This window comes from Falco biarmicus, chromosome 7, assembly GCF_023638135.1.
Source record: "Falco biarmicus isolate bFalBia1 chromosome 7, bFalBia1.pri, whole genome shotgun sequence".
NCBI classification, from domain to species: domain Eukaryota; kingdom Metazoa; phylum Chordata; class Aves; order Falconiformes; family Falconidae; genus Falco; species Falco biarmicus.
Window position 1 is genome coordinate 20648354 of NC_079294.1, and position 27741 is coordinate 20676094.

The window sequence follows — 27741 nt, forward strand, 5'->3', positions numbered from 1 at the left end:
ACCTAAGCAACTCAGTTGGCTTCTTCTAGGGGAATAATTTGTGGATGCACAAAGCTAGTGCAGTCACTGACTGCTCTTACAGCCTTTTATGATAATAAAGGGTATGGCCAGAACACCACCACACTAGACCTGCCTAGGATGAAATAGCTGATTCAGAAAAGGCAAGTCAAAAGTAGTATAAAATGCTTTTATTTCACTTGCACTTGTAGTCTTGACACTGGGTAAGTAATCAGCAACCGTATTTCCTTACTTTTATTCTCAAGTTATCACTCATTTCTGTGTCACCATGGGCAAGACCTGTAAGGAACCTGTAGCATAAATAATAAAATTATTGGTAGTTAAATTAGTAAAGTAGGAGCATATGCTTAGCATAAATATAAGTCAGAGCTTAGAGATGTAAGCAACTTAAACAATTTCATATCAGAAATACAATGATGCAAAGCCAATATTAATTAACCACTTCTGAGGTCAGAGGAGCACAGTGAGGAAAGGTGAGTGATCTGCCTAGGCTTGCCCAAAAGAACATAGGACCTTTCCCTAAAAATTACTGCTAGGATAAAACAAAAAGGAAAGAAGTAGTTAATCTGAAATTTGGCTGATATCACATAGGGTCGTGTTTTCTGGAGATTTATTTTAAATATTTCAGAATCTATGCTTCCCACTAGTGCTGACTTCTAAAATCAAAGGTAATCTGTCAGAATTCAGCTGAGAAGGTTTGATCTCTTTGATATCAATTTACACTTGTTAATATAAGTGTCATGCTGATATTTCAGTATTGAGATCTCTTTGAATTCTTTATCCCATGCTGAATCTATCTCATGTTTTCCCTTGAGCTTTTGAAGGTTTTCCCTTCATTATTTTTTTTACCCCTATCAGTGTCCACTGTTGCTGTTTCCCCTGCAAAACTCTCTTAAATGCATCTGCGTTCCTCCCTCCGTCACTTTTTCTTAAGATGAGAAACAGGGACTTTTTGGCTTTGCAGTCTTAGCAAAGTTTTTTTTAATATGTGGAATTTGTATGCATTGCACTAAAAGGAAATAAACAGATGTGCTGCTGCATTTGGGGGATGAGACAACACCAGGATGGTCAGCAGCCTTTTGAATCTGTTCATTTTGCTATTGTTTCCAGATGTGTGCTAATGGATGTTTTTAGGATGTACACACGAATGCTGCTTGCCTACTTTTCTGCACTAATTGGTTTGGATTTATGGAGTGCCTTCCATAAAGTGTCTCTAGCTGCCATAGTTGCTTTTCTATAAAGTAGTTGAAAGGAAACTAATTCCTGAACAGTTTCCTCTGGACAGGATTTTGTTGTGGAGGAAGGAGAGATACAGTCCATTTAAACTGCTCTGTAAAGAGTTTTATTGAGTTGTGGCCTGTTAACCTGGCCTTGATGAAATCCTTTTCAAACAACTGGACTTCAGGGAACCACATCTCTCAGGAGCTGTGCATGGCAAAAATGAAGTTACAGTTTCCTAAGAAATAATTTTGATCCAAACTGTGATTTTGGTTTTTTGTTTTGTTTTGGGGTTTTTTTACATGTGCGAAAGTGGTAGGGACTCCAGCACTGGGGTATGTCTGTAGCCCCACCTCTCATTGTTTTCTCTTGTGCTCAAGGCATCTTAAATTTCCCTTGTGTCAATCCAACAAGTTTGGGTTTATCAGAATATATGTGTGGGGTCTAGATGATCAGGAAGGCTGAAGAATGACTGCACATGCCTCTTTTCCCTCAACCTGTCTGTTTTTCTTCTTTATTCCCAATCATTGCCCAGCCTGCCCAGCCTGTAGCCTTTTCTATGTTGCATGACGTGTGTGTTCTATGACAAGCATACAGGTGCAGACAGCACTGCTCGGGTGGCGGAGCTTTCTTCTGCTTGAAAGGGGAAAATCTGTGCATAGAAAGGTTTTCCTTGCAGTGGGATTTGAAGGAAGATACAAAGCAGGGGATGATAATTTCCGTAAGAAAACACAGGTCCCTGATAAAGTCAAACAAATTCTGCAGTGATTTGCTTGTGAAGGCAATGTGGTTTGATAATGTATTATTCAGATTTTGATACCAATATCAGCTATACAATCTTTAGGAATTTATTGAATTTCTGAAATTTTATTTACCCAAATGCATAATGGGGTTATTTTTTCCCCATTCTTGTAAAGCCTTTTTAAAATCTCCAGATTAAGCACCATATACAAGCAAAATGTTGTTATCCCAAGAATCATGTGCGGTGGGAGATCAGTAAATTGTTTATAGGTATGTCCTGCAAGCTTAGAAAATGATTGCAGGATACCTGAACTACATTTTTTTTCACCAGAATGCTGGAAATGTACTAGGCTCACTTTTTGTTTCTGCAACAAGGAGCAGTTATCTCCCAAGGTAAATCAGAACCCATTGTGAGACTGAAGCCTCAGAGAGCTCCAAGCGCTGATGACCGCTAGTGTTTGGTGTGACTTGGCAGAAAGCACAACCATTTTTTCTCCTACCTTGTGAAAAGCCATCCCATTGCCCTGGAGGATGCTTCAGTGTGAAGAGGGAGCAGGGAACAACTGGTATACTGCTGTGTGAAACCTTGATTCCACTGTGGCATTAGTGCCTGTTAGGGAACTCTTGGTTCTCTCCTCAGGCACCTTTCCAGTGGGCTGGAGGCAGCATGACCTGTGGGATTGGGAAAGAGAGCTGGCCCTGGGAACTGGGTTGCAGCTATTGCTCAGAAGTAAATGATCTACAGAATAAGGACTGCCACTTCGGTTTCTGGAATATATCAAATTCCTGCACATAGGGCCCATGAAGATCCAGAAGGCAGGGCAGAAAAAACAGTTATGAGGTCTGCTGGGATATCTGATGCAAAATCAACTTCGTTGTTTTCCTTACTGGCTTTTTCCTGGGCTCTGTTGCAGCTGAAAAAACAACCCTTCTAATCTACAATAAGAAGGGAAATTCTGGCATGAAGATTGTCCACTCAAACAATTTGGCACAATTAGGGGAAAGATTTGTTTAGCTTAGCACTGATCTTATTAGTACATGAGTCTAACTGAACCTTGAGAGATAGTCTTTTCCCTGTTGAATGACACTGTCAGTGGTGTAGGTTTCCTTTTTAATTCTCAGCCATGTCCTTCCAAGTAAATATGGTGTCACTGAAGAGTTCTCCTGAAATGAACTATTAACAATGATTGTATACTGCAACAGGAAAACAATGTGAATTAGCCAAAAATCCCAGCAAGCTAGTGTCGTTTCAGTAAGGTCAGAAAGCATAGCGAGTGCCAGACTGCTTTCACAGATCTCACGTATTTGGTCAGTGCGTCTGAATTCTAAAATATGTGTTGGCTGTAAATGTGGTTTTGTTATTCATTCGGTCCTTAGTGCACGTATGTGCGTTTTGTCAGTATGAAAGATGAGATAAGGTAAATCTAGCAGAAAAGGAAATCTAAGGAAAAGTTTAACACAGAACAAAATAGAATCATCGAATCATGGAATGGTTTGGTTTGGAAGGGACCTTAAAGATCTAATTCCAACCGCCCTGCCGTGGGCAGGAACATCCTCCTCTAGACCAGGTTGCTCAAAGCCCCATCCAGCCTTGGCCTTGAACACTGCCAGGGATGGGGCATCCACAGCTTCTCTGGGCAGCCTGTTCCAGTGCCTCACCACTCTGACAGAGAAGACTTTCTTCCTTATATCTGATCTAAATCTTCCCTCTTTCATCTTAAAGCCATTCCCCCCTATCCTATCACCACAGGCCCTTTTGAAAGTCCCTCCCCAGCTTTCTTGTAGGCCCTCTTTAGGTACCAGGTGGCTGCTCCAAGGTCTCCCCAGAGCCTTCTCTTCTCCAGGCTCAACTACCCCAACTCTCTCAGCACACAGGAGAGGTGCTCGAGCCCTCTGATCATCTTTGTGGCCCTCCTCTGGACTTGCAGCAACAGGTCCGTGTCCTTTTTATGTTCGGGGCCCCAGAGCTGGACACAGTACTCCAGACAGGGTCTCACAAGAGCCAAGCAGAGGGAGAGAATCACCTCCCTTGACCTGCTGGTCACGCCTCTTTTGATGTAGCCCAGGATACTGTTGGCTTTCTGGGCTGCAAGCGCACATTGCCAGGACATGTTGAGCTTCTTGTCTACCAACACCCCCGAGTCTTTCTCATCAGGGCTGCTCTCAGCCCATTCTTTGTCCAGCCTGTATTTGTGCTTGGGATTGCCCTGACCCACGTGTAGAACCTTGCACTTGGCCTTGTTGAACTTCATGAGGTTTGCACAGGCCCAACTGTCAAGCCTGTTGAGGTCCCTGTGGATGGCATCCCTTCCTTCCAGCATGTTGACTGCACCACACAGCAAATTTGCTGAAGGTGCACTCAATTCCACTGTCCATGTTACCAACAAAAATATTAAACAGTGCTGGTCCCACCCACTACTAACACCTGCGGAGTGCCACTCGTCACTGGCCTCCACTGGGACATTGAGCCACTGACCGCAATGATCTGTTTGAGTGCAACCATCCAGCCAATTTCTTATCCAGTGAGTTGTCCATTCATAAAATCCATGTCTCTCCAGTTTAGGGACAAGGGTGTTGTGTGGGACAATGTCAAATGCTTTTGCACAAGTCCAGGTAGATGACGTTGGTTGCTCTTCCCTTATCCACCAGTGCTGTAACCCCATTGTTGAAGGCCACCAGATTTGTCAGGCACGATTCACGCTAGTGAAGCCATGGTGTCTGTCACCAATATCCTCCTTATTTTCCATGTGCCTCAGCATAATTTCCCAGAGGATCTGCTCCATGATCTTTCTGAGCTTAAAGGTGAGAATGACAATCTTGTAGTTTCCTGGGACCTCCTTATTTCCTTTTTTTAAAAATGGGGGTTATGTTTCCCCTTTTCCAGTCAGTGAGAACTCTAACTGGACTGCCACGACATCTCAAATACAATGGATAGCAGCTTAGCCATTTCATCTGCCAGTGTCCTCAGGACCCATGGATGAATCTCATTGGGTTTCATGGACTTGTGCACCTTTAGATTCCTTAGATGTTCTCGAACCTGAGAAGATGAAGTGAAGGTGAAGACTGAGGGGAAAAAAGTCATTGAGTACCTCAACCTTCTCCATGTCCCTGGTAACCAAGTCTCCCGTATCCTTCTGGAGGGGGTTCCATGTTTTCCCTAGTCTTCCTTTTATCACTGATGTACCTATAGAAGCTTTTTGTGTTGCCCTTGATGTCCCTAATCAGATTTAATTCTATCGGGGCTTTAGCATTTCTAATCTGATCTCTAGCTGCTCTGACAGTTTCTCTGTATTCCTCCCGGGCTACCTGTCCTTGCTTCCACCCTCTGTAGGCTTCTTTTTTTGTGTATGAGTTTGCCCAGGAGCTCCTTGTTCATCCATGCAGGCCTCGTGGCATTTTTGCCTGACTTCTTTTTTGGGACGCATCACTCCTGAGCTTGAAGGAGGTGACCCTTGGATATTAACCAGCTTTCTTGGGCTCCTCTTCCCTCCAGGGCTTTAATAAAAAGAGAATAAAAGAGAAGACTGTTCACTAATAAGGAGAAACTGACATACTAAAAGAGGCTTCAAATGGTTTCGCTCATGTTCCTCAGTCATTGCTAAGAACCGGTTTCTTGTAACAGTCTCAGTAAAAAAATGGAGAAGAAACTGGATGTCTTTCAGGTCTAAACAGAAATAATGTATTAAATGTTAATACAGCTGATTTTCTCAAATATTTCATTGAAACATCTTAGTCCATTTCTTTTGTTAAAATAATTAATTTGCCATTATGCAATCATATCTTTTTTTACCATGAGAGAGCTTATAGCTCAGTCAAAATCATCTTATTATTTCACTATTTAGGAGTTTATCATCCTGGCATTTTGATAACTAGTTTGATATAAGACTGTCCCCTTCTTTATTTTTTTTGGCAGGACATGATTTCTGGTTATCAGACTACTGCTGCAAGTCCATCCAATACATTTTCCAATTCATCACTTTCCTTGCTGTTTATGGGGGATGTTGCCCCAATAATAAGTATTTTCTGCTGGGCTTCTGCAATGAATTTCTGCGATTCACCTCTTCCATAAAGCTTATAAACAATAAACTGTATTGATAAAAATGCTTTCCCTACTTAAAAAAAACAAACTTTAATGTTCAGTTTTTCTGCTGTCATCATCAGTGCTCACTAAGCCTTTTGTTTCTCGACTGTTCTGCCTGTCTCCCATTTATCTTCCTTTATCTAATCTAATGGCATCTATCCAGTTTCTATTCACTTTTCATCAAGGTGATGTATTTCCTCTTCCATAGTACTTTTGTGTTCTTAATGTGCCTCATGGTAGAAATAATTTTTCAGTTGTTTTATGTTTATTCTACATTGTGTTCAAATAATAAATAGTTATTACAAACCTCCTGACAGGGAAATGTGATGCTAGAAAGAAAAGAAAGGAAACTTAAGATTTGACCATTTTGTAAAGTTAAGATTTTGAAAAACTTAAAATAGTTTTGATTTTTACTTCTTTCATCCATCTTTCTCATGCATAATTTAGTACGACAGAAGAGTAAGAATAGCTGCATCTGGATTTTATAGTCCATTCCAGAAGCTCATGGATAGCACATGAAGATTCCAGAAGCACCATGGATAGGATAAATTAGAAAGACTCAGTACTCTTTCATCAGTTTTCTATGTCTATTTTCTATTCATTTCACCATTTAAAAAGTCATTTTCGTAATCTAAATGCCTGTTAACATCTTTAGACTATTACTTACTATTGCTATTTACTAATCTCAAAATGTGTACCCCTTTTGGTGCAACTTTGACTGCACTGAAGTGCCAATAGGAAAAAAATTCTGATGGGGCCCAGATCTCATCTTTGATTCCTTGATTAAATAGTGCTCATCATAAAAGGTGTGTCTTTCACTTATCTGGTAAGGAAACAAAGCAATAGATTTCTTTACATACATCAAGAACATAAGTAGAGTTGTATTTTCCTTTCTTTTCCTGAAGCGAAAGAGGAACCAAGGAAATTTTTTATGTTGGGCTGAAAATTTAGGTTCTTAATCTTAAGTTTGGGAAATTGAGATTGTGGAAAGAGGTTTCTGTTTCAGCTTGTTAATAAAGAATTCTGTTTCAGATCCAGGTTCAGATAAAAATAAACCTTTCTGTACTCTCTCCAGTTTTTGGCCAGGACTGGCATAGAATTTGAACAAGACATTTATTGAAATATATGTGTGTTTTAGAAATGCCTGTTCTGCCTGAACTGTCTGCTTCTGAGTTATCCTGGAAGACCCCTTGTGTTCTCCACATCCTCAGGTGGCTTCTTGGAATCATAGGGAGAGGAGCAGATGCTCACCAGAAGACAGAGATGAGAAGACTTTAAATTATAAATTCTGTATTTGAAACCCAGCAACTTTTTATTGGTTTATTGACCACAAAGATCCTTAGTTGCATATGGACCTTCAAGGGACATTGTTAGTATGTATTGTTCCAACTCTGTCAGTTCTGTCAGCATGAAAGATGAGTTGGCAGGGCTTTGATGTTTCTCAGGAAGCCCACAGGACTTGAAGAGACTTCTTAGGTCATGGAGTACATCCCAGACACTGCTTTGTATCCCTTTCATAAATATTTTAATCTGAATCCTAAAAGCAAAGATTTGGGTTTTTTCAGCCGTGCCTGTTTAAGTTGAAGGCTTTTCCACAATCTCAGTTTACTGATGGTTATAAACTTTACAATTTCCAGCCAAAATGCCTTCATGGCTGCATGTTTGTTCTTGTGCCAGTGTTGTCAGTTGGAGAAGCTCTTCTCTTCCTTCCGGCTCCATTCTCTTTATTTCCCCTCTCCCCATTCACCTACATACATAGACAACAGTCAGCCTTCCTTTTTGCCAGCTTTATTGAGTTAATTTTCTCTAGCGGCCTCTCAGATGAGCACTCCATTCTCCTCACTAGCATACAGCCCGTCTCTTGCAGTTTGAGTTCATGAGTGACCTGTACAGAACATGGTATTCCAGATTAAAGCTTGCTAGTGGCTTGTACACATCAGTGTATCCCTGGTTTTTCCAGATGTATGTAGTGATGCACTGTACAATTGGGTCTGCCGTTGGCCTGGCTACATAACCCTGTGGGTCAGTAATCTTGTGAGGTACTAATATAGCTGGGAAGTGTTTTCTTTTCAATAACTGACCGTTTCCCCTTTTGTTGTACAGCTTCTGTGCTTATCCTTGTTTTGTTATCAGTTCCCAATTTAGCACTGTTAAAAGCTTTACAGAGATCCAAATAGATGAGGTCAAATGTATTTCAGATTTCTAATAAATTCAAAAGATGGTGTCAGCTATGTCTGGTATGACATCCATGTTTTGTTTTATCCCATTTTCCAAGTCTTTAGTTACTCTTCCCTTCAAAATTTCTTCTAAAGTCCTGTGTGATACTGAAATCAGATTACAGGCCTCAACTCACCAGTTTACTTCTTTCTCTTCCCTTTGAGGACTATGTTTGCTACTTCTCAGTTACATTGCATCATCTTCAATTTCACAGATGTATGACAAACACTAGCTATCAGACCTAAATTCACATGCTGAATTCTTACAGTGTTTTAATGAAAGAGAATATCTATTTTCTACTGACCGTGCTAGGCTCCTGGAGTTTTCTTTCCACTCAGTTGTTATTTCTGTATCTATATGATATAGATAATTCCCATTATTTGCCTTTTCCTTTTATTCAGCATCATTCTGTGTGTTGAAAACAATTATTTTTTCACTCTTATCTAGAATATATTTAATCATTATCCCAATGTCATTTCATTATAATTCCAATTTTTATTTCCTTTTTGATATTGTTATAATCTTTCCAGGGTCAACTTCACCTTGATTTTGGTGATCCCTGGTTTATACTTCCACTTCTTGGCCTCCAAAACATCATTTTCTTTTTTTGATATTTATTTCTTTCTATGTTTTACAAGTTCCTTGTGTATACATAAAAAACTACTCTGTGTTGGCTATTCCAACCAAAGGATGGCTTGCAATGACCTTTTACAGTTCTTTCTCTTCGGTTGAAACACAAATCTAAATATGTATGTACTTTTTTTTAAAAGAGTTTGGTGTTATAAAAAAAGAATTCTGTGTACTCTTATCTGGTTGTGAAATATGCAATCATACTTCAAAGGTTATACTTCTCATTTGGGGTGGATTGACCTTGGCTGGATGCCAGGTGCCCACCAAGCCGCTCTGTCACTCGCCTCCTCAGCAGAACAGGGTAAGGGGAGAAAATAAGATGAAAAAAACCACTTGTGGGTCAAGATAAAGGCAGTTTAATGAAGCAATAGCAATAGCAAAAGTCGCACACGCAGAAGCAAAGGGAAACAAAAGATGTTATGCTCTACTTCCCATCAGCAGGCGATGTTCGGCCACTTCCCGGGAAGCAGGGCTTCAGTACGTGTAGCAGTTGCTCTGGAAGACAAGTGTTGTAAATAACGAATGCCACCCCCTTCCTCCTCCTTTCTCTTAGCTTTTATATCTGAGCAGACAACATATGGTATGGAATATCCCATTGGTCTGTTTGGGTCAGCTGTCCTGGCTCTGTCCCCTCCCAAGACCCTGCCCACCCCCAGCCTGCTGGTGATGGGGGGATGTTGGAGAGCCAGCCTTGGTGCTGTGCGAGCGCTGCTCAGCAGCAGCCAAACGCTGGTGTGTTAGCAGCACCCTTCTGGCTACCAGTACAAGCACAGCACTGGGAGGGCTGCTGTGGGGCTCAGCCAGAGCCAGTACATCAGTAAGCAAACTTTCAAACTAAAGCAATACCTTTAAATATTCTGAGCTGTTCCTGTTTCACTAAAAGAGAAGCTAATTCTGAGCCTCAGATGTAACAGTGCAGCAGCAGCTTTTCGGAGGAGCCACATGATGTGCTACTGAAAGGGTGTGATTTATTATATTTTTTCATTGCTATACTTAGTTATGCACATATTGTAACTGTGTAAAAATGCAGTAACAGAATGTACATAGGGCTGTTTGAATGTCTATCCATTTGCACGTACAACTGTGTCTAGAGCATATATAGGTTAGCCTTTATGTGCATAGTACTGCACAGAATGCCAAAAATGTGACCTTAGATGTCAGATTTATAACTGTTTTACTTTGGGCCTTTCCAGTTAAACATCCAGCTGTTGTGGGAGACTGTAGTTGAGCGTTTGCAGTTTTTCCACCCCATCCTCTTGCTCATGTTCTCAGAGCTGAGGGGGTGTGCGAAGCACCAGGAGCTACTCTGCCTTCCTCCTGGCAGAGTCCCCCTTCTGCCACATCTGTGGGAAGTGCTGGCTCTGGGGATAATTATGGGCAAGGGAATTCAGGTTTGTCAAGGTGTGTCACGGACATGGGATGTGACGTGCCCCTCCTTTCTCCAGAAGTTAGTTCCAGAGAGAATGGTAATTAACATGGAAGAGGGGAAAGTGCTACCACAGCAGTTTTCCTATTTGGAGTAGTTCAGAAAGGTTGTATTGCATCCTGAGGTGGTTTTGCCAGCTTCGTATGAGTGAAAGGAAAACATTGACATTTGGACTGGTCTGATGTTCTTCGGCTGTATTTGTGGTCTTTATGTGCCTGTCTTAATCTTTTACTGTCTGAAGAAGAAGAAGGGAGACTACGTTTGGTTTAAATTCCAAAAACCGTAAAAATGTCAGGTAGCTGTGCATCATAATGGTTGTGTTTGAAGAACCAGATATGAGGATTTTGTTTCTTTAGCCTGTATCAGAATCAGATGAGGAGAAGCTGCAAGCCATCTAAGCGTGGTCCTGCCTGCAGACTACTTACAACTACAAATGAAACCTACCTACTAAACAGACGCCTTTAGCATTTAAGGTGCTACAGGAAAGCCACACGAGCCTTTATTCTGCAGCAGAATTTGCTGCCAAGTCATCTGGTTACATAAGGACACCGCAGAGCTCAAAATTCTAGTGCTTGATATTGTTAATCTTCAACTTAGGAATCAATGTCCCAGTCCTGTATATCGATGAAGCTATTCAATACTGTCCTGACTTTTCAGTGAAATGTGAGCTGTTTTGGTGAGCGTGAACTTCCTCGTTTTTCTGTAGTCTCTCTTGGCTTTTATAAAACCTGCTCACTGTTTCCCTGCTGGTCGTTAGGCACCGCCAACCGAAATTCATATGCAGTGACCCTTAAAGAGTGCTTGAATGTTTGGCAGAACTAGGGCATGACCTTTGGAAATAATGGGGTTTTTTTACTCCATTTGAAATCGGCAGGACCTGTTGTGCCCCACACCTCTAAATATAAGATTGCTACTGTCTGTGGTTCTAAGAAATCTGCATTTAGATGTGTCTGACAGAGGGGCTGCCTGTCTTGGGCTGAGAGGGTGCAGTATCTGTCAGGGTTTTGGACACTGAGGCGCCGAGGTGTGTGACGTTTCCACAGCAGGCTGCTAGGCAGGGCTCACGGACTGGTGAGGTGAAATCGGTGCATTGAAGGAAAGGAAGCCGGCATCCCTGCTTCGTGTCCTGAGCAGTTACTGCTCGGGCCCTGCAGTGCTGCTCTGCGTGGAGCAGATCCCCGCAGAGGGTCAGCACGGGCTGAGGGGGCACCACCTGCCCAGACCGAGTCCTTAGGGGCCGGGAGGGCAGGAGGACTCTTGCAGGATGCACAGCTGCCACTGAAAGGGCTGGTTTCCAGTTCCCAGCCTTCCCTAGCTGTTGAAGAAATGAGCGGAGAAACATGTTTCAGCTCTGTTCAGCAGCCCTGTGCCGGAGGCAGAGCAGCAGCACAGTCTCTGCTGTCAGTATCTTCTGCAGGGCCCACATGGGGACCGTTAGATTAGTGTTTATGTGCTGTACACCTCAAGGAAATTCCAGTTCATATGTTCATACTCCAAGGAAAAGACCCTTGAATAAAGCTTGACTCAGTCACTACTCCTTTTGCAAAAAAGGACATCCGGGTGCTTCCATGGCACATTACCATCCCTGGTGTGGTGGTGGACCACGCTGCTTCCAGGGGCTGGAGGAAGACAACGGGTGGAGTTCTTGGAGAAGCTGAGGGGGCGTATGTGTGGAATGGCTAATGGCAATTAAAATTGTGTTACACAGTGACAGTTGCAGTTGTGCTCAAAATTGTCTCTATCTGAGTGCAACTGCCTGAACCAGCAGGAACGATTAAGCTTAATAGGATGCCAGTAAGACAAGCAAAACTTGCTGCTTTCATGACAGTGTTTTTTTAGGACCTATGCTCCTTTTAAAAATGCAGCAGGATCTATACATGTGCATGAGAAGACCTCTACTTAGAAGTGACAGGGCTAGAACAATAACTACCTTGTTATTTGTGCAATATGCTTTACTACTTCTGGAAGTTAAGTCCAGTGGGATTATTCTACGGATTTGAGTTCTGATCAGTATGTTATGAAGATGAGTACTTATATATTACTTGTTTGTTTTGCAGCTTCTGGTTGCTAAATCCCCTGTTGCTCCATTCTCCGCTTTTCTCTACAACATTGAGAAATCAGGCTTGGTTCTGCAAGGTAAGACCAGAGCATTGACTGCTTTGCCTTTTTAGTTAGTATTTTAAGCAGGCTGAATGTAGGTAACAGCAACTATTGTTGAAAATGGTGCTGTTTGTGCCTAATTAAAAACCCACACATTTAAACAGTCTGGTTAACAAAGGCAGTCCTTCTGCTGCGTTCACTGTTTTGTCTTGGATTGTACTACATTAGTTTTTTCATATTCCCCTGGATCTAAGAATGGGCTCTGAAATTATTAATCGAGGCTCCCTGTTTTCCTTCAAGGTAAAGTAGAATGGTTCTGGCAACATTGCTCCTGTGGGATAGGTTTCTCCGGGAGAAGCATACCCATCTATCATTAATAACCTGCTCTAATAAATGGTTCTTCTTTAGCAAATGGCTTGACAACAATAAAAATACAGGAAATTAATATCTGTTCTCTATTTTTGTGATAATTTTATTGCTAATTCCCCATGGTCTTAAATAATCCTCAGATTCTCTAGGAGATGAGGTAGTATACTGAAAAGCTGGATATGACTACCATGATGGCAGGGAACTAGGGTTCCTTGTGGCCATGTCCTAAATCATGTACTTTCAGACCACAGCAAAAAGGGAACTTCAGCTCTTCCTTTCTTTCCCCGTTTATCCCAACAAATCTTCCTTTAATGTCCTTACTTTTGGGCAAACATTCACAGATCAATTTGGTTGAGTTACTGTCTGTTGATACACACCTGGCTCCTGATCGCTGCATCAGTTTATCAGACTAAATAAAACTAGTTAGTGCCTGTCACTTTTTGTTCAAAAGGTACACTCTGATACGCAGCCATGGCATTAAGACGAGTGAGTATAGCTATTTCACAGGTTCCAGTGATTGAGAATCACTGATCCCATACAGCACTATGAACATTTTAAGGTATGTGAACAATTCTCTTCCGATTGCCCATTTCTCACCTTCAAACAGGCTGTACCAGACCAACGACATACTTACATTTACTAATGACTAAATACACTTACATCTCTAATGATACACAATGTAGGAAAAAAAATAAAAAACAAACCAAAAATGTTTTATCATACATTTTTTCTTCCATTTGATACAGCTCCATAATGATAACGTGGGGTTCCATCTGCTGTTTCCTAAGCCTTTGAATATTATACCCCGTGTATTCTTGATAGCATTTTGGGCATTTGATCTGCTTTATTTGGTAAAAGTAATTTTTAAAAGGCTACACAAACTAGAAACTATTTTTATTAGTTTAAACTCAGATGACTTGCAAGAGTTGGTCTAGACATATTTTAGTTCAGTATAGGGCAAAAGGCAAGCTACTTCTCTATCTTGAATGTCTTCTGAGTTGCAGAGATGTTTCTGGTCATTACAAAAAAAGGCAGACAATTTCCTGCTCTGTCCTTAGGCCCTAATGTAGTAAAACTTTGGGAAAGATTTCCCATTTCAGAAATGGGAAGCATTTATTCAGAGAGAATCTTAATTTGTTTAGGTTCTTTTCTGTGAGCCAGGAATACAGCTTTCCAAGGAGTGGACCTACCTTTAAGGAACAAATGGGCCTGGTAACACATAATGATGATGGTGCAGGACTCTCTGATAGAAGCATAGCACTGTATTATGAGTATGACAGTTGCCTTTTTCCCTGTATCCTTATGTTTCTGGGGTACACATTTAAAACATTATTCACAATTTTTCTAAAAATGGATGAGATACCAGTTTGAATTTCTCTAAGTAAATGCTGTTTCAATATCAGGCGTTCTTAGTATATTTTGGAAGGCAACTTGAAGCTCTTCCTTGTGTAAGCCTTTTCTTACTTTCTAACTACACCATTATGTTTCCCCTGGTGATGTGCCCCAGACTACTTTTAGACACTTGTAAGCACTTAACACGCAAGCCATCTTTCTGAGTTGTACAAAGTAAATATTGCATGTTCTCATCCCACACTCCAGTGATCATTATTTCTGTGGAAAGAGGAAGCAAGCAAATCACCTGGAAATGGCTGTTTTGGATAAGATGCAGAAAGTGGCACCAGGCTGCCTCATGCAAGAGGGGCTAGAGTTTTTATGAGAGTTGTAGCTGGTGCTTCTTTCCAAAGTGAAGCTGGATGTAAGGTAAGAAGATGTCAGTAAGGCAACCGGCCGTAGGTCAGACGGTGAGGGAATGTCCCTGCATTGCTGCTTGAGGGACATCATATAGCACTAACAAGTCGGATCTGTCCCACAGCCGGATTGCAAAAGCAGCTTTCCCATTCAAGCTTTGTTGTTTAATTCAGTTGGTGTCAGGAGGTGAGCACGTTCAGGGTGGCTGATGGGAACAAGTGGATGGGTGTGGGAACTGGCGAGAAGCAGCAGCTGGCTAAAGTGCCCAGGATTCTTTCTTTTTACTCAGGGGGTCCCATCCCAGGACCGTTAACCAATAGGCCATAAACAAATTGATATCGGAAAATGTGGCTGGAAACTCCTTGATTAGCAAGGGTGAATGGGGAATGAAAGACAAGTGAAAGTGTGATTTAACAGTTCCACAAGCAATTTCCATTGCCACCTCTGAGGGATTAGGGTGTGTGGAATAGGTTAAAAATGAGGAGGAGCTCCCCCCCTTTTGTTCTGTGGGCCAGAGGATAATAAAACGGCAGGAGAGGCAGTGTGGCTAGTTAGGGATTTCACAGGCTGCTATTTGATGCAGTTTAAGGAGCCCTTCTGCTATTGTTGCAGTTAAAATGGGAAGCGGAACTGTTCTCCATTTGCAAAAAATCTCCAGCGTCCTCAGGAAGAGGGCTGAGAGCAAAAGGCTATTAAGATGGTAATGCTGCCCCATTTGGAGGAGTGTATCAAAATCCTCTTTGTCAATGTAAATCGCTGCTCTGTTTCCCTGGTATCTTTACATCTCATGGCCTCAGTGCAAGCACAGAAGTGTTCGGAGGAGACCCTAGTGAAGGCAGAACTGCTTCTCTTTTATTGTCAAAGGAAGGCCCAAGGGTGCCACAGAGAAAATTCTCCGCTTTTATAAACTTGAATTGTTCAGGGATGAAAATAATCCATTCACTTACTCTTTTATTTCCACTTGCAGACTAGAGAAATGAAATTTGATGATTGGAAAGCAAGATTGGCCAGTCAGAGATTTAGCAAGGGAAGTCAGTCTTCAGTCTCCTCCTTTCTTTGCTTCAGCATGCTCCATGCTGTGGAGGGGGTAGAATGCAAACCCAAAAAAAGCCTCAGTTGCCTTTACATTGCAATACAATGTCATGTAATGTACTGCCATGCTGTACAGTGGGACTCTGTGATAAACCTGACTTGTGAGTACAAAATCCAGTCTGACAGCAGATCTCTGTTTTGTAGAGATCTTAAACGGAGAGGCAGAAGCCTGTATCTAAGCACCGCAAAATCTGGGAGTTTTACTGTCTGTTTGTGTATTCTGTTTAAGGACTTGCTCTTGCTTCTCTCATTCAATATAGTAGTTAAAGTGAATGAAGTGATACTGTTAAAAAGATGAACAACAGTAAAAAAGTCCAGAACTACTTGATTGAAGGTGCAAGTCACAAGATTATTTTTCTCATTGACATTGATATAATTTCTGGTTTGGATTGGAAATTATTAGCTCGTAATTCTGTCCCTGGTGTATCAATTAGAACAGATTCTGGGCTGTTCTTGCCTAGCAGTTTCATTGAAGCTGAATGTAGCACATACTGGATTAGGTCAGCTGAACTAGAAGATGCCACTTAGCCATGCACACACATATGCAAAAAGAACATAGGCTAAATAACCTGATGTCAGTTTTAAGCTGTATTCTGTGGTCAACTCTCAATGTCTAGCTTTAGAAGCAGCAGCATTCTGGGGCATAAATACGAGCTAGCAACAGAGCCTAGCTAATAGCAACTGGTAGCTCAGCTGTTTGTGAACGTAAGTTTCATTCCATCTCACCTAAGTACATCTCACCTCTGTACATCCTCATCTAAGTACATCCTCTCACCAAGAGGATGGTGCTGCAAAGAAGACAGGGATCATGGTGGCTGGTTGCCAACTGGGGAGTCTGTTGGGACTTTTTGCTGAATGCTTTAACCAAGTGATTAACGTTGCTCTTCACTGAAAGAGCTCAGAAGCACTGAAAACATAAGGCAAGTAATACTAGTGAGCTAGGACTTGTTTCTGAGTAATGATTTATTTTCAATTTCATAGAGTTTAAGGATGGGTGGAATCAGCAGTTCATCCAAACTGACCTCCCATATATCATACATGTTTTCTTCAAGTACTTGATAACTTACGTTACTCTGAATCATGTCTTCTAGAAAGGCATTCACTTTTATTCGAAGGCGTCAAGAAATGTGAGTTCCTGGTTTGGCTTGACAGTGTTTTCAAGTTTTAGCTACCTTGATGCTAAATATTTGTTCTGTATTTCAGATTAGAATTTGCCTGTCTTCAGCTTTTGACCTCAGTTCTTGTCATGACCTTCAGTGCTAAACAAAGCACTGTTGCTATTAAATGGTTGCCGTTTTGCATGAGTGTACTTGACATTAAGATTTATCCTGCTATGTTTTATTCTTCCTTTTGGAAGAAAGTTATAATTAGCTGCAGGTTTAACCTCAGAACTTTTGTCTCATGCTGACTGGCTCCCCTCACTACCCAAGAAAAGGGCAGTATACCTTGTGCTGCTAAAGAGAAGAGTTTGATTTTTGTGCCAGCAGAACTGGATGCTCAGTTAACTGATCAATCCACCAGTTCTCCTGCCCTCTTTTCCACTGCACCCATGTCTGTGTGCACGCAACCACGCTTACCTTACCTGTGATGTCTTATTGAGGCAGGTAACTTCTGATAAGTAGAAACAAAAGATATGTGGCCCTCAGAAGAGAATGTCTTAAAGTTTCACTGTACTAAGAGGGAAGAGATCTAGGAAGAGCTAAATCTAGGGAAACCTGTGTACATTATATTTCATTTGTCATTAATGTAATAAAAGAGGCTTATTTGATCTCAAAATAATATAGGGCCTGGGTTTGTAGTGCAGCATGGCAAACTATCTCTGAAGTGCTATAACTAATTTATATGGCTGAAGCAAGTGAAAAGTGCCTCATTTTATTTTGTAAAGAAATGAGTAGTGAGGTAGAAAGGGAATTCTCAAAGAAAGGGCAGCATTATTTGTATTGTATTGTGTGAGTTTGAACAGTGCGAGACAATGATTTACTACATCAAAAGCTTTTATTCAATTGAAGAACTGTAACTATAAAGTGAGCTTTGTCTGGAGCAACATGGATATAATCTGTAAAATGAAGCAGGGTTGTACTTGATGTGTGAATGGATGGAAGACAGATTAATGGGAATAAAGTTGTGCATTTCTATTGAGATGGTAACAGATTTGCAGTGCCACTGGTGATTTCCAGCCCTGTTGGAGGGGGAAAGATGAACTGATCATTGTTAGGATCTCTGTGGGGTGGAACCGTTTTTGCTGTATTCCCCACAGGACACTGAAAGCCTCATGCTATTTCTAACAGGTTTGTAATAATGAGAGCAAAAAAGCACGATTGGTTTGTAGGCTAGGTCTATCCTGGGAGTAAGGAATGTGAAAAAAGTAAGACTCCCATCATCCCATGCCAGAAAAGTCACAGCTGACATCAACAAAAATGTCCTTTTGTCCAACCAGTTCATGGCATTTTGAGGAATGGGTTACTAAACCTGACCCAGGAATGGTATTTGCTTGGGTGAGGGTGTACTCACTAGGTGGTTTTGTGGGAGTTGCTCTACTGCTCTGCAGCAGCGTTGGCAAAGCCTTGCTGGTGTAATCAGACTCCATGGCTGCCAAATAAAGGAGCCCAGAGAAACAAAGTACAGATGCAAAACCAAATAAAAATGGTAATGAGGAGAGATAGAGGGAGAATATTTTAATTGTGAACGGAGACTAGAGGCATCTTGGGTTTACATCCAGTAGAAACAAAATAAACTGTCATGTCAATAAAAATAAATGCTTCTGTCTGAAAACATGATCTTTCTAGTGGTATAGTAGGCAACAGATTGGTAAAGTTTCTGGCCACGCTTTTTGCTGTGAGCTTAACTTGTGGGAGTATATTATGCTGGATAAATCCAGTTTTGCACAAAGTATTGAATTACCTGCTTATTTCTGAACGCATATGTAGAGACACTAAAGATACAGTACTGCTTTCTTGCACTGAAAGCCAAACATGTCCATGAATGCTTTGGTAGATTGCAACTGAATGCCAGCATTTATTTTTTCTTAAGTTTTACTAAATGTAGTATGAAAAAACCTTAGTGCAGGCGGTGTGCCAAGTCTGTTCTCATTACATAAGTGTGAATCAAAACTATTTTTTTTTAATCTAGTATTGTTAAAACAATGAGCTGAAGAGTAAAAGTCCGTATTTGCAAAGACATTTCCCTCTTTTTGAGGCTGGCATAGACTTCCTGGGACAAAATGGTCTCACTTCAGAGAAATCCTCTCCTTACCAGAGTCTCTGTAATGAATTCCTGATCAAAGTGGGCTTCTCCCCTGTGTTTTCAGCACAGTGCTAAAGCAAATGGCCTTTTTTCCAAAAGGCTTTTAACATAAAGAGTGAAGTTGTCTGTTGATTTGAGGTGGTATCTGTGATTTATGACAGTATATCATTCTGGGAACTAAATGTTGTCATAGAAGACCAGGACTCTATTAGGAGTTGCATGGATTTAATGTAGGTGACATTACATTTTTCAAGTTGCAGATCTGGAGAATAAGGTCAAGTGTACCTAAAATGGACTTAATGTTCTTCAGTGAACACATTCATGAGTAGGACCAAAAAAATGTCTGTCCAGAACATGTTTTTCAGACAGAATAAAGTCTCATGCTTTTGTGTGCAGCTTATGAAAGGCAACAATTAAGTCACACTGTGATTTATCCCTTTCTCACATAGGCACAAGTAGACTTTTGCTATCCTCAAAGGTTATGTCTGTTGTGGCTTCACCACTAGCATGTTTAGTAAAGCCATCACTATTGGCATTTTATCTTGTAAGACGACAATTAACAATGAGCTTAGCCTTTGTAGCACACGCAATTTAGCTATAGGACCTTTATATATTCTCCATGTTAAGATCTTGTAAAATCTCTGAGCATATAACCAGGCTGCCAAAGAGAAATGCTGGATGCTTTATTGTTCCTTGTGCTGGGTAGGTGAGAGTGGTTCAGAGATCCAAGAGTTAGCTACAGTCTAAACCTGGAAGTCTCCAGAATGCAATCCTATGTAGATAAGCACATTTGAATAGCACTTCATCTAAACGAGAAAACTTTGCCTAGGGCTGGGGTGGGGGGTGGGGCGTGGGAGCATAATAGCAGAGGATTAACACTTTGCAAATAGGGTTCTCACTGCTTTGGCCCCAGTGCTGTTTTTCTTTGAAACTTTCTGTATGATTCCAGAATTAACACACCTAGAACAACCTCAGGTATCTCTGCATCTGATGTGTAGACTTGCCCTGTCTTTAAAGCGGGACTAACCACAAACATAAATGATCTTATCATATAAGTTTAAATCTGTCTTGATAAGATGTAACAGGAATATGTAGCACTTTCATAGAAACAGACACACATGTGATAAACCCTCCCAACAAACAGGTTTTTGCTTCAAAAGGTTTTCCTCGTTACAGTCATTCCCTAAATTTAATAACTTTGGGTTGTTACTGTATTTTCTGTAATGTTCATTTGAACTTTTAACATAGCGTTAATGATTGTTGTAGCACTTCTCATTCTGTGTGTTCTAATGAAACCAGAATCTGGTTCTTTGACATTCAGTTCTGTGAAGACCCCTGAAAAATTTGTGACATTGAATTTCAGGGCCGAATTGAGTTAACCAAGGGCTACAGAGATGAGAGAGGCAACAACTTTAGCCAACGGTTTGTTAGAGCATGGTGTACCAACCCCAGCTGTTCCTTGGTTTGCCACCTGAATAATCCTAGAGCGTCTGCCTTAGGGCTCAACTGAGGGAAGGCAGTGCACGCATGACTGCATGGGTGAAGAGGAAGCACAGGCAGATGATGCTACAATTAACAGTTCAACAAGAGATGTCGTTGTTGGAAAGATTTTACTTTATTGTCCACTGATTCTCATTTTCATTTAAACTTCTTAGCTTTTCCATTACAGAAACAATCTTCCATATAGTCCAGTGCCCTGTGAAGGTGCGCTCTCCAAAAGCAGAAGGAGAGATGTGAAGAGTGGTATTTCTAGAAAATGTTGTGGGACTATTAAGAGTACTATCAAGCAGTTTGCAGTGGAGTGATTTCTCAGAGTGCTGTGTGCTGTTGTGGAGACCTCAGCGTGAAGATGTTTTGAGTGAGTTTAGGGATGAGACTTTTTTGCTTAGTAGCATATAGAAGACATCACATTCTTCCCTCAGGCTGCATGTGTTTGATGAAGGACTTCAGTCTTGAGGTATGTTGGGTGGGAACTGCACATTACACCTTTTACTTTCTTGATGCTGTTTTTGTGCTGCAAGTGAATTACCCAGGACAAGGTACTGGGCAGCCAGGCACATCCATTGCAGCTGCAAGTCTGTAGACTGTATCCTGTCTGCCATGGCCGTTTGCTGAAGTTCACAGAGGAGCAGAACATCCTGTTTGCTTAGTTTTCTTTTGTCTGCCTTGTACCAGCACAGGGAGAGTATTCCTATATATCTTTTCTTTTCTGCTCTGAAACTGGATCACAGTACTCACGATTGTGTTCAATAGCTGGAAATGCTGAGGATATCCGATTGCTGAGGTCTCTTATTTTAAACACCACATGCCAGGAAAAGTATGTGGGATCCCACCAGCTTAGCACTGGAGGGTGCAGGAATCATCAACAGGAAAACCAAACAAAACATGAAGTGAAATTCATTTGAAAAGGGAAGGGACTCATATACCACCCATCAGCAGTGTTTAAACTCTTCGTATCCACACAATAGGCCTTTTATTTTCCTTCAGTTCTTCTCAATATGCAAACTATCCTAAATTGATTTTTAGAGCTGCAGCTGTCACTAAAGTCAGTGGGAACTTACTACCTTTGAAAATCAAGCCAATGTATTCTAATGTGGTAGCAAAAGCTAAAACCGCTAAATTAGGGTGGTTAAAGCATAACTCTGATACTTCTGTAATGTGATCCCAGCCACCTTCATCTCTGATACAGAGGCAAGGCCTCATGCTGCGCACACCAGAGCTCAAAGGTATGTTGTTTCTTCTTTGCCTTTCAGCCCTCTTTTCCTTACAACTTTGTGGTCTGGCTTCATCGCTGCAGGCCTTCCAGCTGAATAATACTGACTAGGACTCTATTAACAGAGCTAACTTTTATTCATCCGGAATACTTTCTTTTCCTTGAGAAAGAGATTTCCTCCCTCTTTTTCTCTCGAATGTGCATTAAGCTGCACTGGGGAATGAGTGGTCACACAGCTGACACGTAGCCTTCACCTACTGTAACGGCAGCCAGGGGAGCAGCCACCTGAGGCACTGTTTATTTTCATTTGGAAGATTTGTCATGCCCTAGGAAAGGTTCTTAAGCAGTGGCCAGAAGTCAGAGCAAGGCCCGATTTCTCCGGTGTAGAATGAACTAAATTCCACTGTCACATCTGAACACAAGGGGAGAAAGTCATCCCTCCAGCTAGTCTCAGCTCCCTGGGCTTAGGAAGGACATGTTACTGCTGCATCCCTCAAGGGCACAGGAAACGTCAGCACACAAACTGAATCTGCAAACTTAGGTCCTGTTCTGGCGGAGGGGGTAAATGGGAGTTTAAAAGGGAGCTGGCCCACCTGAGGGCTGGTGGTTGACAGCGTGGCACTGATTGAGGCCAGCTTGCCTCACAGTTCAAGAGTGTGTCTTTTGTGGACAGACCTTTCCAGAAAAAGAGCCTTGGCTCAGGATGAAGCTGTCTGCCCCCATTTGCTCCCCTTCCCAGTCACCACTGGAACAACTGCGTCCACTGACACCTATTTTCAGTATAGCTTCTTGACTATGCCTGGGTTGATGATCCAGAGAGGACTGTGCAATTGTCATCATATTTGTTCACCTGTCCTTCCTGTAATGTGAAAAGTGAGTGATAATTTAGTAACTTGTCCAAAACAATTACTTGTCCGAGAAGAGTCAAAGTCTGCAGGAATGCACAAGTGATAAGTCTGTGGTAAATTGGGTTTGCCACCTGTCAGTTGTGGATCAGAGGGTATGGATTTTGCTGAATGACTAAAGGCCTTTTTGTCTATAAAGTAGGAGAATGTGACAGGGAGGGGTCTGCTGCTGCTGTCGATTTCAGGAAGTGTGATCAGATGTCTAGATGTTTTCAAATAAAACCTGTTCCAAGCCTAAACTATGTTACTCATGTGCACTTCCTTCAGTAGTTGCCACGGATTAAGTTGGTTTGGCTTTCTTTGGTTTTGGTTTTCTTCCCCCACCCCCCAATGCTCAGAATCAGTAGCTTAACTGGTTCAGAGAAAACTAGTTGAAATGGCTGCCTGTTACTGCTTACTTCATAGACTGGCAGTTTTCTCAGTTTATTGGTTGTGTCATTTTTATATTTTTTTTTAGTACCATATGTTAGTAAAATAAGGAGACCTGAAAACAGAGGAAGTAGAGGTAATGTTGATCTTGAAATACCAGCAATTGAAAGGACTATTCATGGTTTCCTTCAAAACAAAACCAAGTGGTAAGATAATGCTAACCAGGGCTGGGTGCCCAGGAGCATCATAATGAAGCATCCACTGTTATTGTTCAACTCAGTGTTTGTTCTTCATGTGAACAAAAGGAAGGAAGAACTCTGCTATCAGGCTAGAGAGGAAGGAGTCTTTGTTGCCCTTGGCTGCCCTAACTTTAAATGTGAGGAAGCACGGGGCACTGCAGCATAACCTTTCTGCGGTATCAGACAGGAAAAATTGATAGTTCAGAAGGTTAAGAGTGGACACACTGTTTATCAAAGACTAGGCTTCCCTTGCATGACAGCCCCAATTCAGATATGTCAGTGCTAGTATTTATTTAGGTCATGTGAGGTTTTAAACCCCTAGTTTGAAACCCTGGTTTCTCTGCTTTGCTGCTCCTCTGCCATTTGATTCCTTCTCTGTATTGTGGCTCATCATCAGGAACAGTAAGGGATGCCGTTTCCTTATTGAGTGTGACAGGCACCGGGTGTCCTGAGTGTAAAGTTCAGTCATGTCGCTGAAGCATCAGGAATGTATGTGCTGGAGACTGAGTCAGGCTTACTGTAGTTTTCTGCTCCTGCTCCACCCATTGAGTTGTCTGCTGAAGTGGCAGAATCCGTGCTGTCCCCCTCCCCATCCTTCATGTCATGAGGCTGACACACTGTCAGATTAATGACAAAGTTTACCATGCTCAGAGCCATTGTTTCAGATTTTCAGATGACTCAGACAATGACTGTGTCATCAGCTAAGCTCAGGTTATGGTTTAAATGTATTCCTTGCAATCATGTGAGTTTGCCTAGCCTGCCTGTGCATTAGTCTTATTCTGCCTTTGTCTAGTCCATGTACTGTCTCTATGCGTTAAGAGATACTGGCGAAACAGATTTACACCACATTAGAGGCAATGCTGTGTTGCTGGGGTGTTTGAAAACAGTGGGTGCATATTTTGGTTCTGATAAATAAAGTTCACTCCTTGTATATGATGCTTTGAAATTTCTGGACACAAAATGAAAGCAGCCCACAAATACTTACGAGCTTTGTCTTCACATTCAATTGATTTCTTGTTAATTCACAGGTTACCGTAGTGTGTGATGTATGAAATGACACTTTCACACATTTATGGCAGGGTCATTTCCATAATTCCAAAATCTAATTGCGCTCACAACTCTATCCTATTGGTTAGCTCAGATAAGAGATTTGCTTTCACCAGTGGGTAAGACAGGAGTTTCAGAAGACTGCTAGCAAATTTTTTGTAATACAGTGGCTTCATAGATTATGTCTTGTGAAAACTCTACCGACATTACTGTAGACAGAACAAGAACTTCAGTTAGAGAAAATGGCTTTGTTACATTTAATGCAAGTATTCTAAGGGCATGTTGATTTGGCAGAATGAAAGCATTTGGTATGAATACAAAGAGAATGGAGAGGATCCCGTGAAACTATTGAGAGGGTCAAGTGTAAGGAATATTCTTGAAGCAGTCATAGTAGGTAAACTATATACACAACCAGTGAAGGCAGGAGAACTAGGGCCAAGCTCAAATTAGATATGCTTCTTGTGGTTCTGGAAGTGATCACCTTGTGTGTAAAACCATGCTGGATACAGGAGGAAATAAAACAAATACTCCATATTATGTTATTGGTATTGTGGGTCTGTAAAACCACCAAGTTCAACACAGAAAATGGAAGGAAAACTCTGAACGTCTTGATTAAGAAATAGAATGAAGTCAGACCACCCACCAAAGTAGCCTTCTGGAAACAGATTGATCTTTACTTCACACAGTAGATGTGAAAGCACAGTAAAATGCTTGAAAACCCAGATGAAGCAGTGGGAGAATGACTTAGATTTTTACGTTGCTAGCATCTTGAACTGTCGTGGCTCTTTGCAGAAAAAAATCCAAGATTACATTTAGCATATCTTAATCTAGACACAGCGAGTATACCTAGCCTACAAATACAAATGTTTTGGGTTTGTTTTGTTTTCCTAATTGCTAACCCTAGAAATTAATTTGTTTCCTAAAAGCTAAAAGAACTTCTTTCCTTCTCACATATCATCATGACCAGTTTTAATGGAATAAATTGTGTTTTCTGTGCCAGCTAAAACAGTTGTCTTCAGTTATGCCAGTCATGGAGGTTTATGTATGCAGTTACAGTTTTTGTACATGGCTGTGAAAACAAAACTGAAGAAGCACGGAAGAAATAGAATTTACTTAGGTTTTTGGTGGCCCGTTTGCTGAACCGAACTAGCAAGGCTGAGTGAGTAACTTAAGATTCATTAGTGCAATTGAAGACAATAGATGAGCTTCTGAGTACTGTCAGGGAACAATTATCTTGAGTAAAAGTAGGTGCTGGTTTGATGCATCTGTAATTAGAGCTGCCTAGCACTGTGGAAGGGGTTTCCTTTCCCTCCCAGGGCTAGAAGGCTTGGCAAAACCTCCTTTGGGATGAAACTTCAGAGCATTTCTCTGAAAGACTTCTTGGGGAAATGACAACCCTATGACTTTTTTTATAGAAACTGTTTCTATGACTGTCTGTCTGTCTATCATTGTTTCAACTTGCAAAGGATGTAAAAGACCATGTGGCAGATTGTTGACGTGGAAGGCTCGGACACAACTTATACGACCAATGTGATCAAGTTAGTGCCACTTTATTAAAAGACTTACAGCAATTTATACTCTCGGCAAAAGATACACACGCAACGTAGGCTTTGCTATGCAAAAGGTGACAGGTTAAAACTACTTGTTCACACGCTTCCACCTCCCCTATGATTGGTCCCAGTGTGGTGCCCACACGCTGCTCCCCTCTTGTGCAGGCATCCTGTTTTTTCTCATCTTTCTGTCCAATTCTCTTACCTCTCTGTGAATACACAGTTTCTTTATCTCCCTTGGCCTTGCATATGTCCTTCATAACACCTGCAGCTTGTTAGAGCTGCGGCCTACTCGGCCTGCTATTACAACCAAATTATTTGGTCTGGATTGCTCATAATATGCCTGTTTTCTTCCAGCCATTCCACAGCAGATATCAGAGAACTGGGAGTCTGGTATCAAAGCCATGCCTAATGGAATTCCTTCTCGTTGGTGGAGTATCTCTGACAGACAAGCAGAGGTTTTACTTGAGAGTGAGGGTCCCACTATAATAGATATGAGGAATGGGGTTGGATATGACCATGGTCTAACCTGAAAGAAGGGAGGGAGAGTTGTGCAGAGCACAGCCATGTGTTGCACTGCAACAGCACATGTCTTGTGGGCCATTAGTGGAATGGGGGTAGACTAAGCCCTTGCAGCATTCCTTTACCCACTGCCTTACCTTTCCACCTGCTTGGAAGGGGAAAGCTATTTCAGTACCAGTTTAGAATATAAATCAAAAGGCATCTCTTTGATATAATGAAATTGGGTGTGTTTTATTCCTTTTTACTGGATAGAGGCTTACTGGAGCTTGCAGGGAGCTAGCTAGCTACCCTGGACATGGGGGGAGTGATGCAGTCTTCGTGTGGCTGCTCTAAAGGGGTTTCTAATCAAGGGACTGGACTTAGTAACAGAATAGTTTGCTGTGGGAGGTTATCTGAAACCTGTGTGCAGACAGGTAGAAGACTTTCCTAAAAGAATCCTAGTAAAAAGATTAAACCTCTTACCAGGATGCAACTTTTTGAAGTGAATTGATCTGACAAAGGAAACAAGAATAAATGAGGCAGTGTTCCTGCAAAACAGTGTTTCTTAAAGGAGCAAAATGGCTTTGTTTCCACAAGCCAGCAAGAGGGATATTGGTTGCTACAAGCATGAGTCTAATGGCATCAGATTGACCAGCCTGGTTGTTTACTCGTAGGAGAAGGTTCACTGAACATTTCAAGCACTCCAGGAAGAAAGAGGAGACTGAGGACTTCACTACGCTTTATTAACATTCTTTTTCCAACACAAATAACACTGAAGAAGACAACAGATAAATTCTGATTTCACTTTATTATTAGTTGTTGAGATTCACATTTATTACAAGAAATGGGAAACAGATTACACCAGCAAACACATCTGGCCTTAGACTGGCCTTCAAGTCATACAAAAAGAAGCACGAAATATGGCGTTGTTTACAGCCAGGCCTTACAATCCCACACAGCTGCAGGGGTGAGAGGCAGCAGAATAAACTCTCAAGACAAGCTGACAACAGCTCTACTGCTGGGGTGCCCCTTTTGCAGACGAGACAACAACAGATGAAGAAATCTTGAGAATGACCCAGAGCAGTGCTCATTAGTGAATGAAGCGCAGGCAGGAAATGGGACAAGATTCCTTTTGTCATAGTTTTTCACCCAGCTGTCCGCCCGTCTCACAGCCACCCACATGCAATCAAATATAGTCATAGTCAAAGTCCAGAAAAGTTATACAAATAAAACCTCCAGGGATTGCATACAGACCTCTTCCAAGTTACTTTTACCCCATTAGCAAGGAATGAAAAATTGCTGGGTTTAATCCAGGCACTTTTGTCATTGCAACTGAAACTTATTACAAGGGGTTGTATTCAGGTAAAGCTGATAGGATCATGTGATTTCTGTTACTCATGTCTGTCTGTCCGTCTGTTTCTCTGCATATCTGCAGTTTATCATTAATTACTAACACTTTTACTACGTCTGTTGTATTTCTTTTTTAATCGCAAAAGCCATGATTTTTACTTTATGAAGGTATCTACTCTCTTT

At 41.4% G+C, this 27741-nt stretch overlaps 1 protein-coding gene across 4 annotated transcripts in view; it reads left to right on the forward strand.

Moving 5' to 3' along the window:
* RAD51B (RAD51 paralog B) overlaps positions 1 to 27741 on the forward strand; it is a 428423-nt gene that overhangs the window by 255328 nt on the left and 145354 nt on the right. For 3 of the 4 annotated variants that reach the window (XR_008823286.1, XR_008823287.1, XM_056347808.1), the window contains exon 11: positions 12389 to 12467. Coding sequence is in view for 2 of the 4 variants with exons in the window: in XM_056347808.1 (XP_056203783.1) it covers positions 12389 to 12467 (79 nt within the window). In the remaining 2 variants the exon portion in view is untranslated. Of the gene's footprint in view, positions 1 to 5890; positions 6062 to 12388; positions 12468 to 27741 lie in introns of those variants that run through there. The other variant, XM_056347809.1, reaches the window with a different exon arrangement.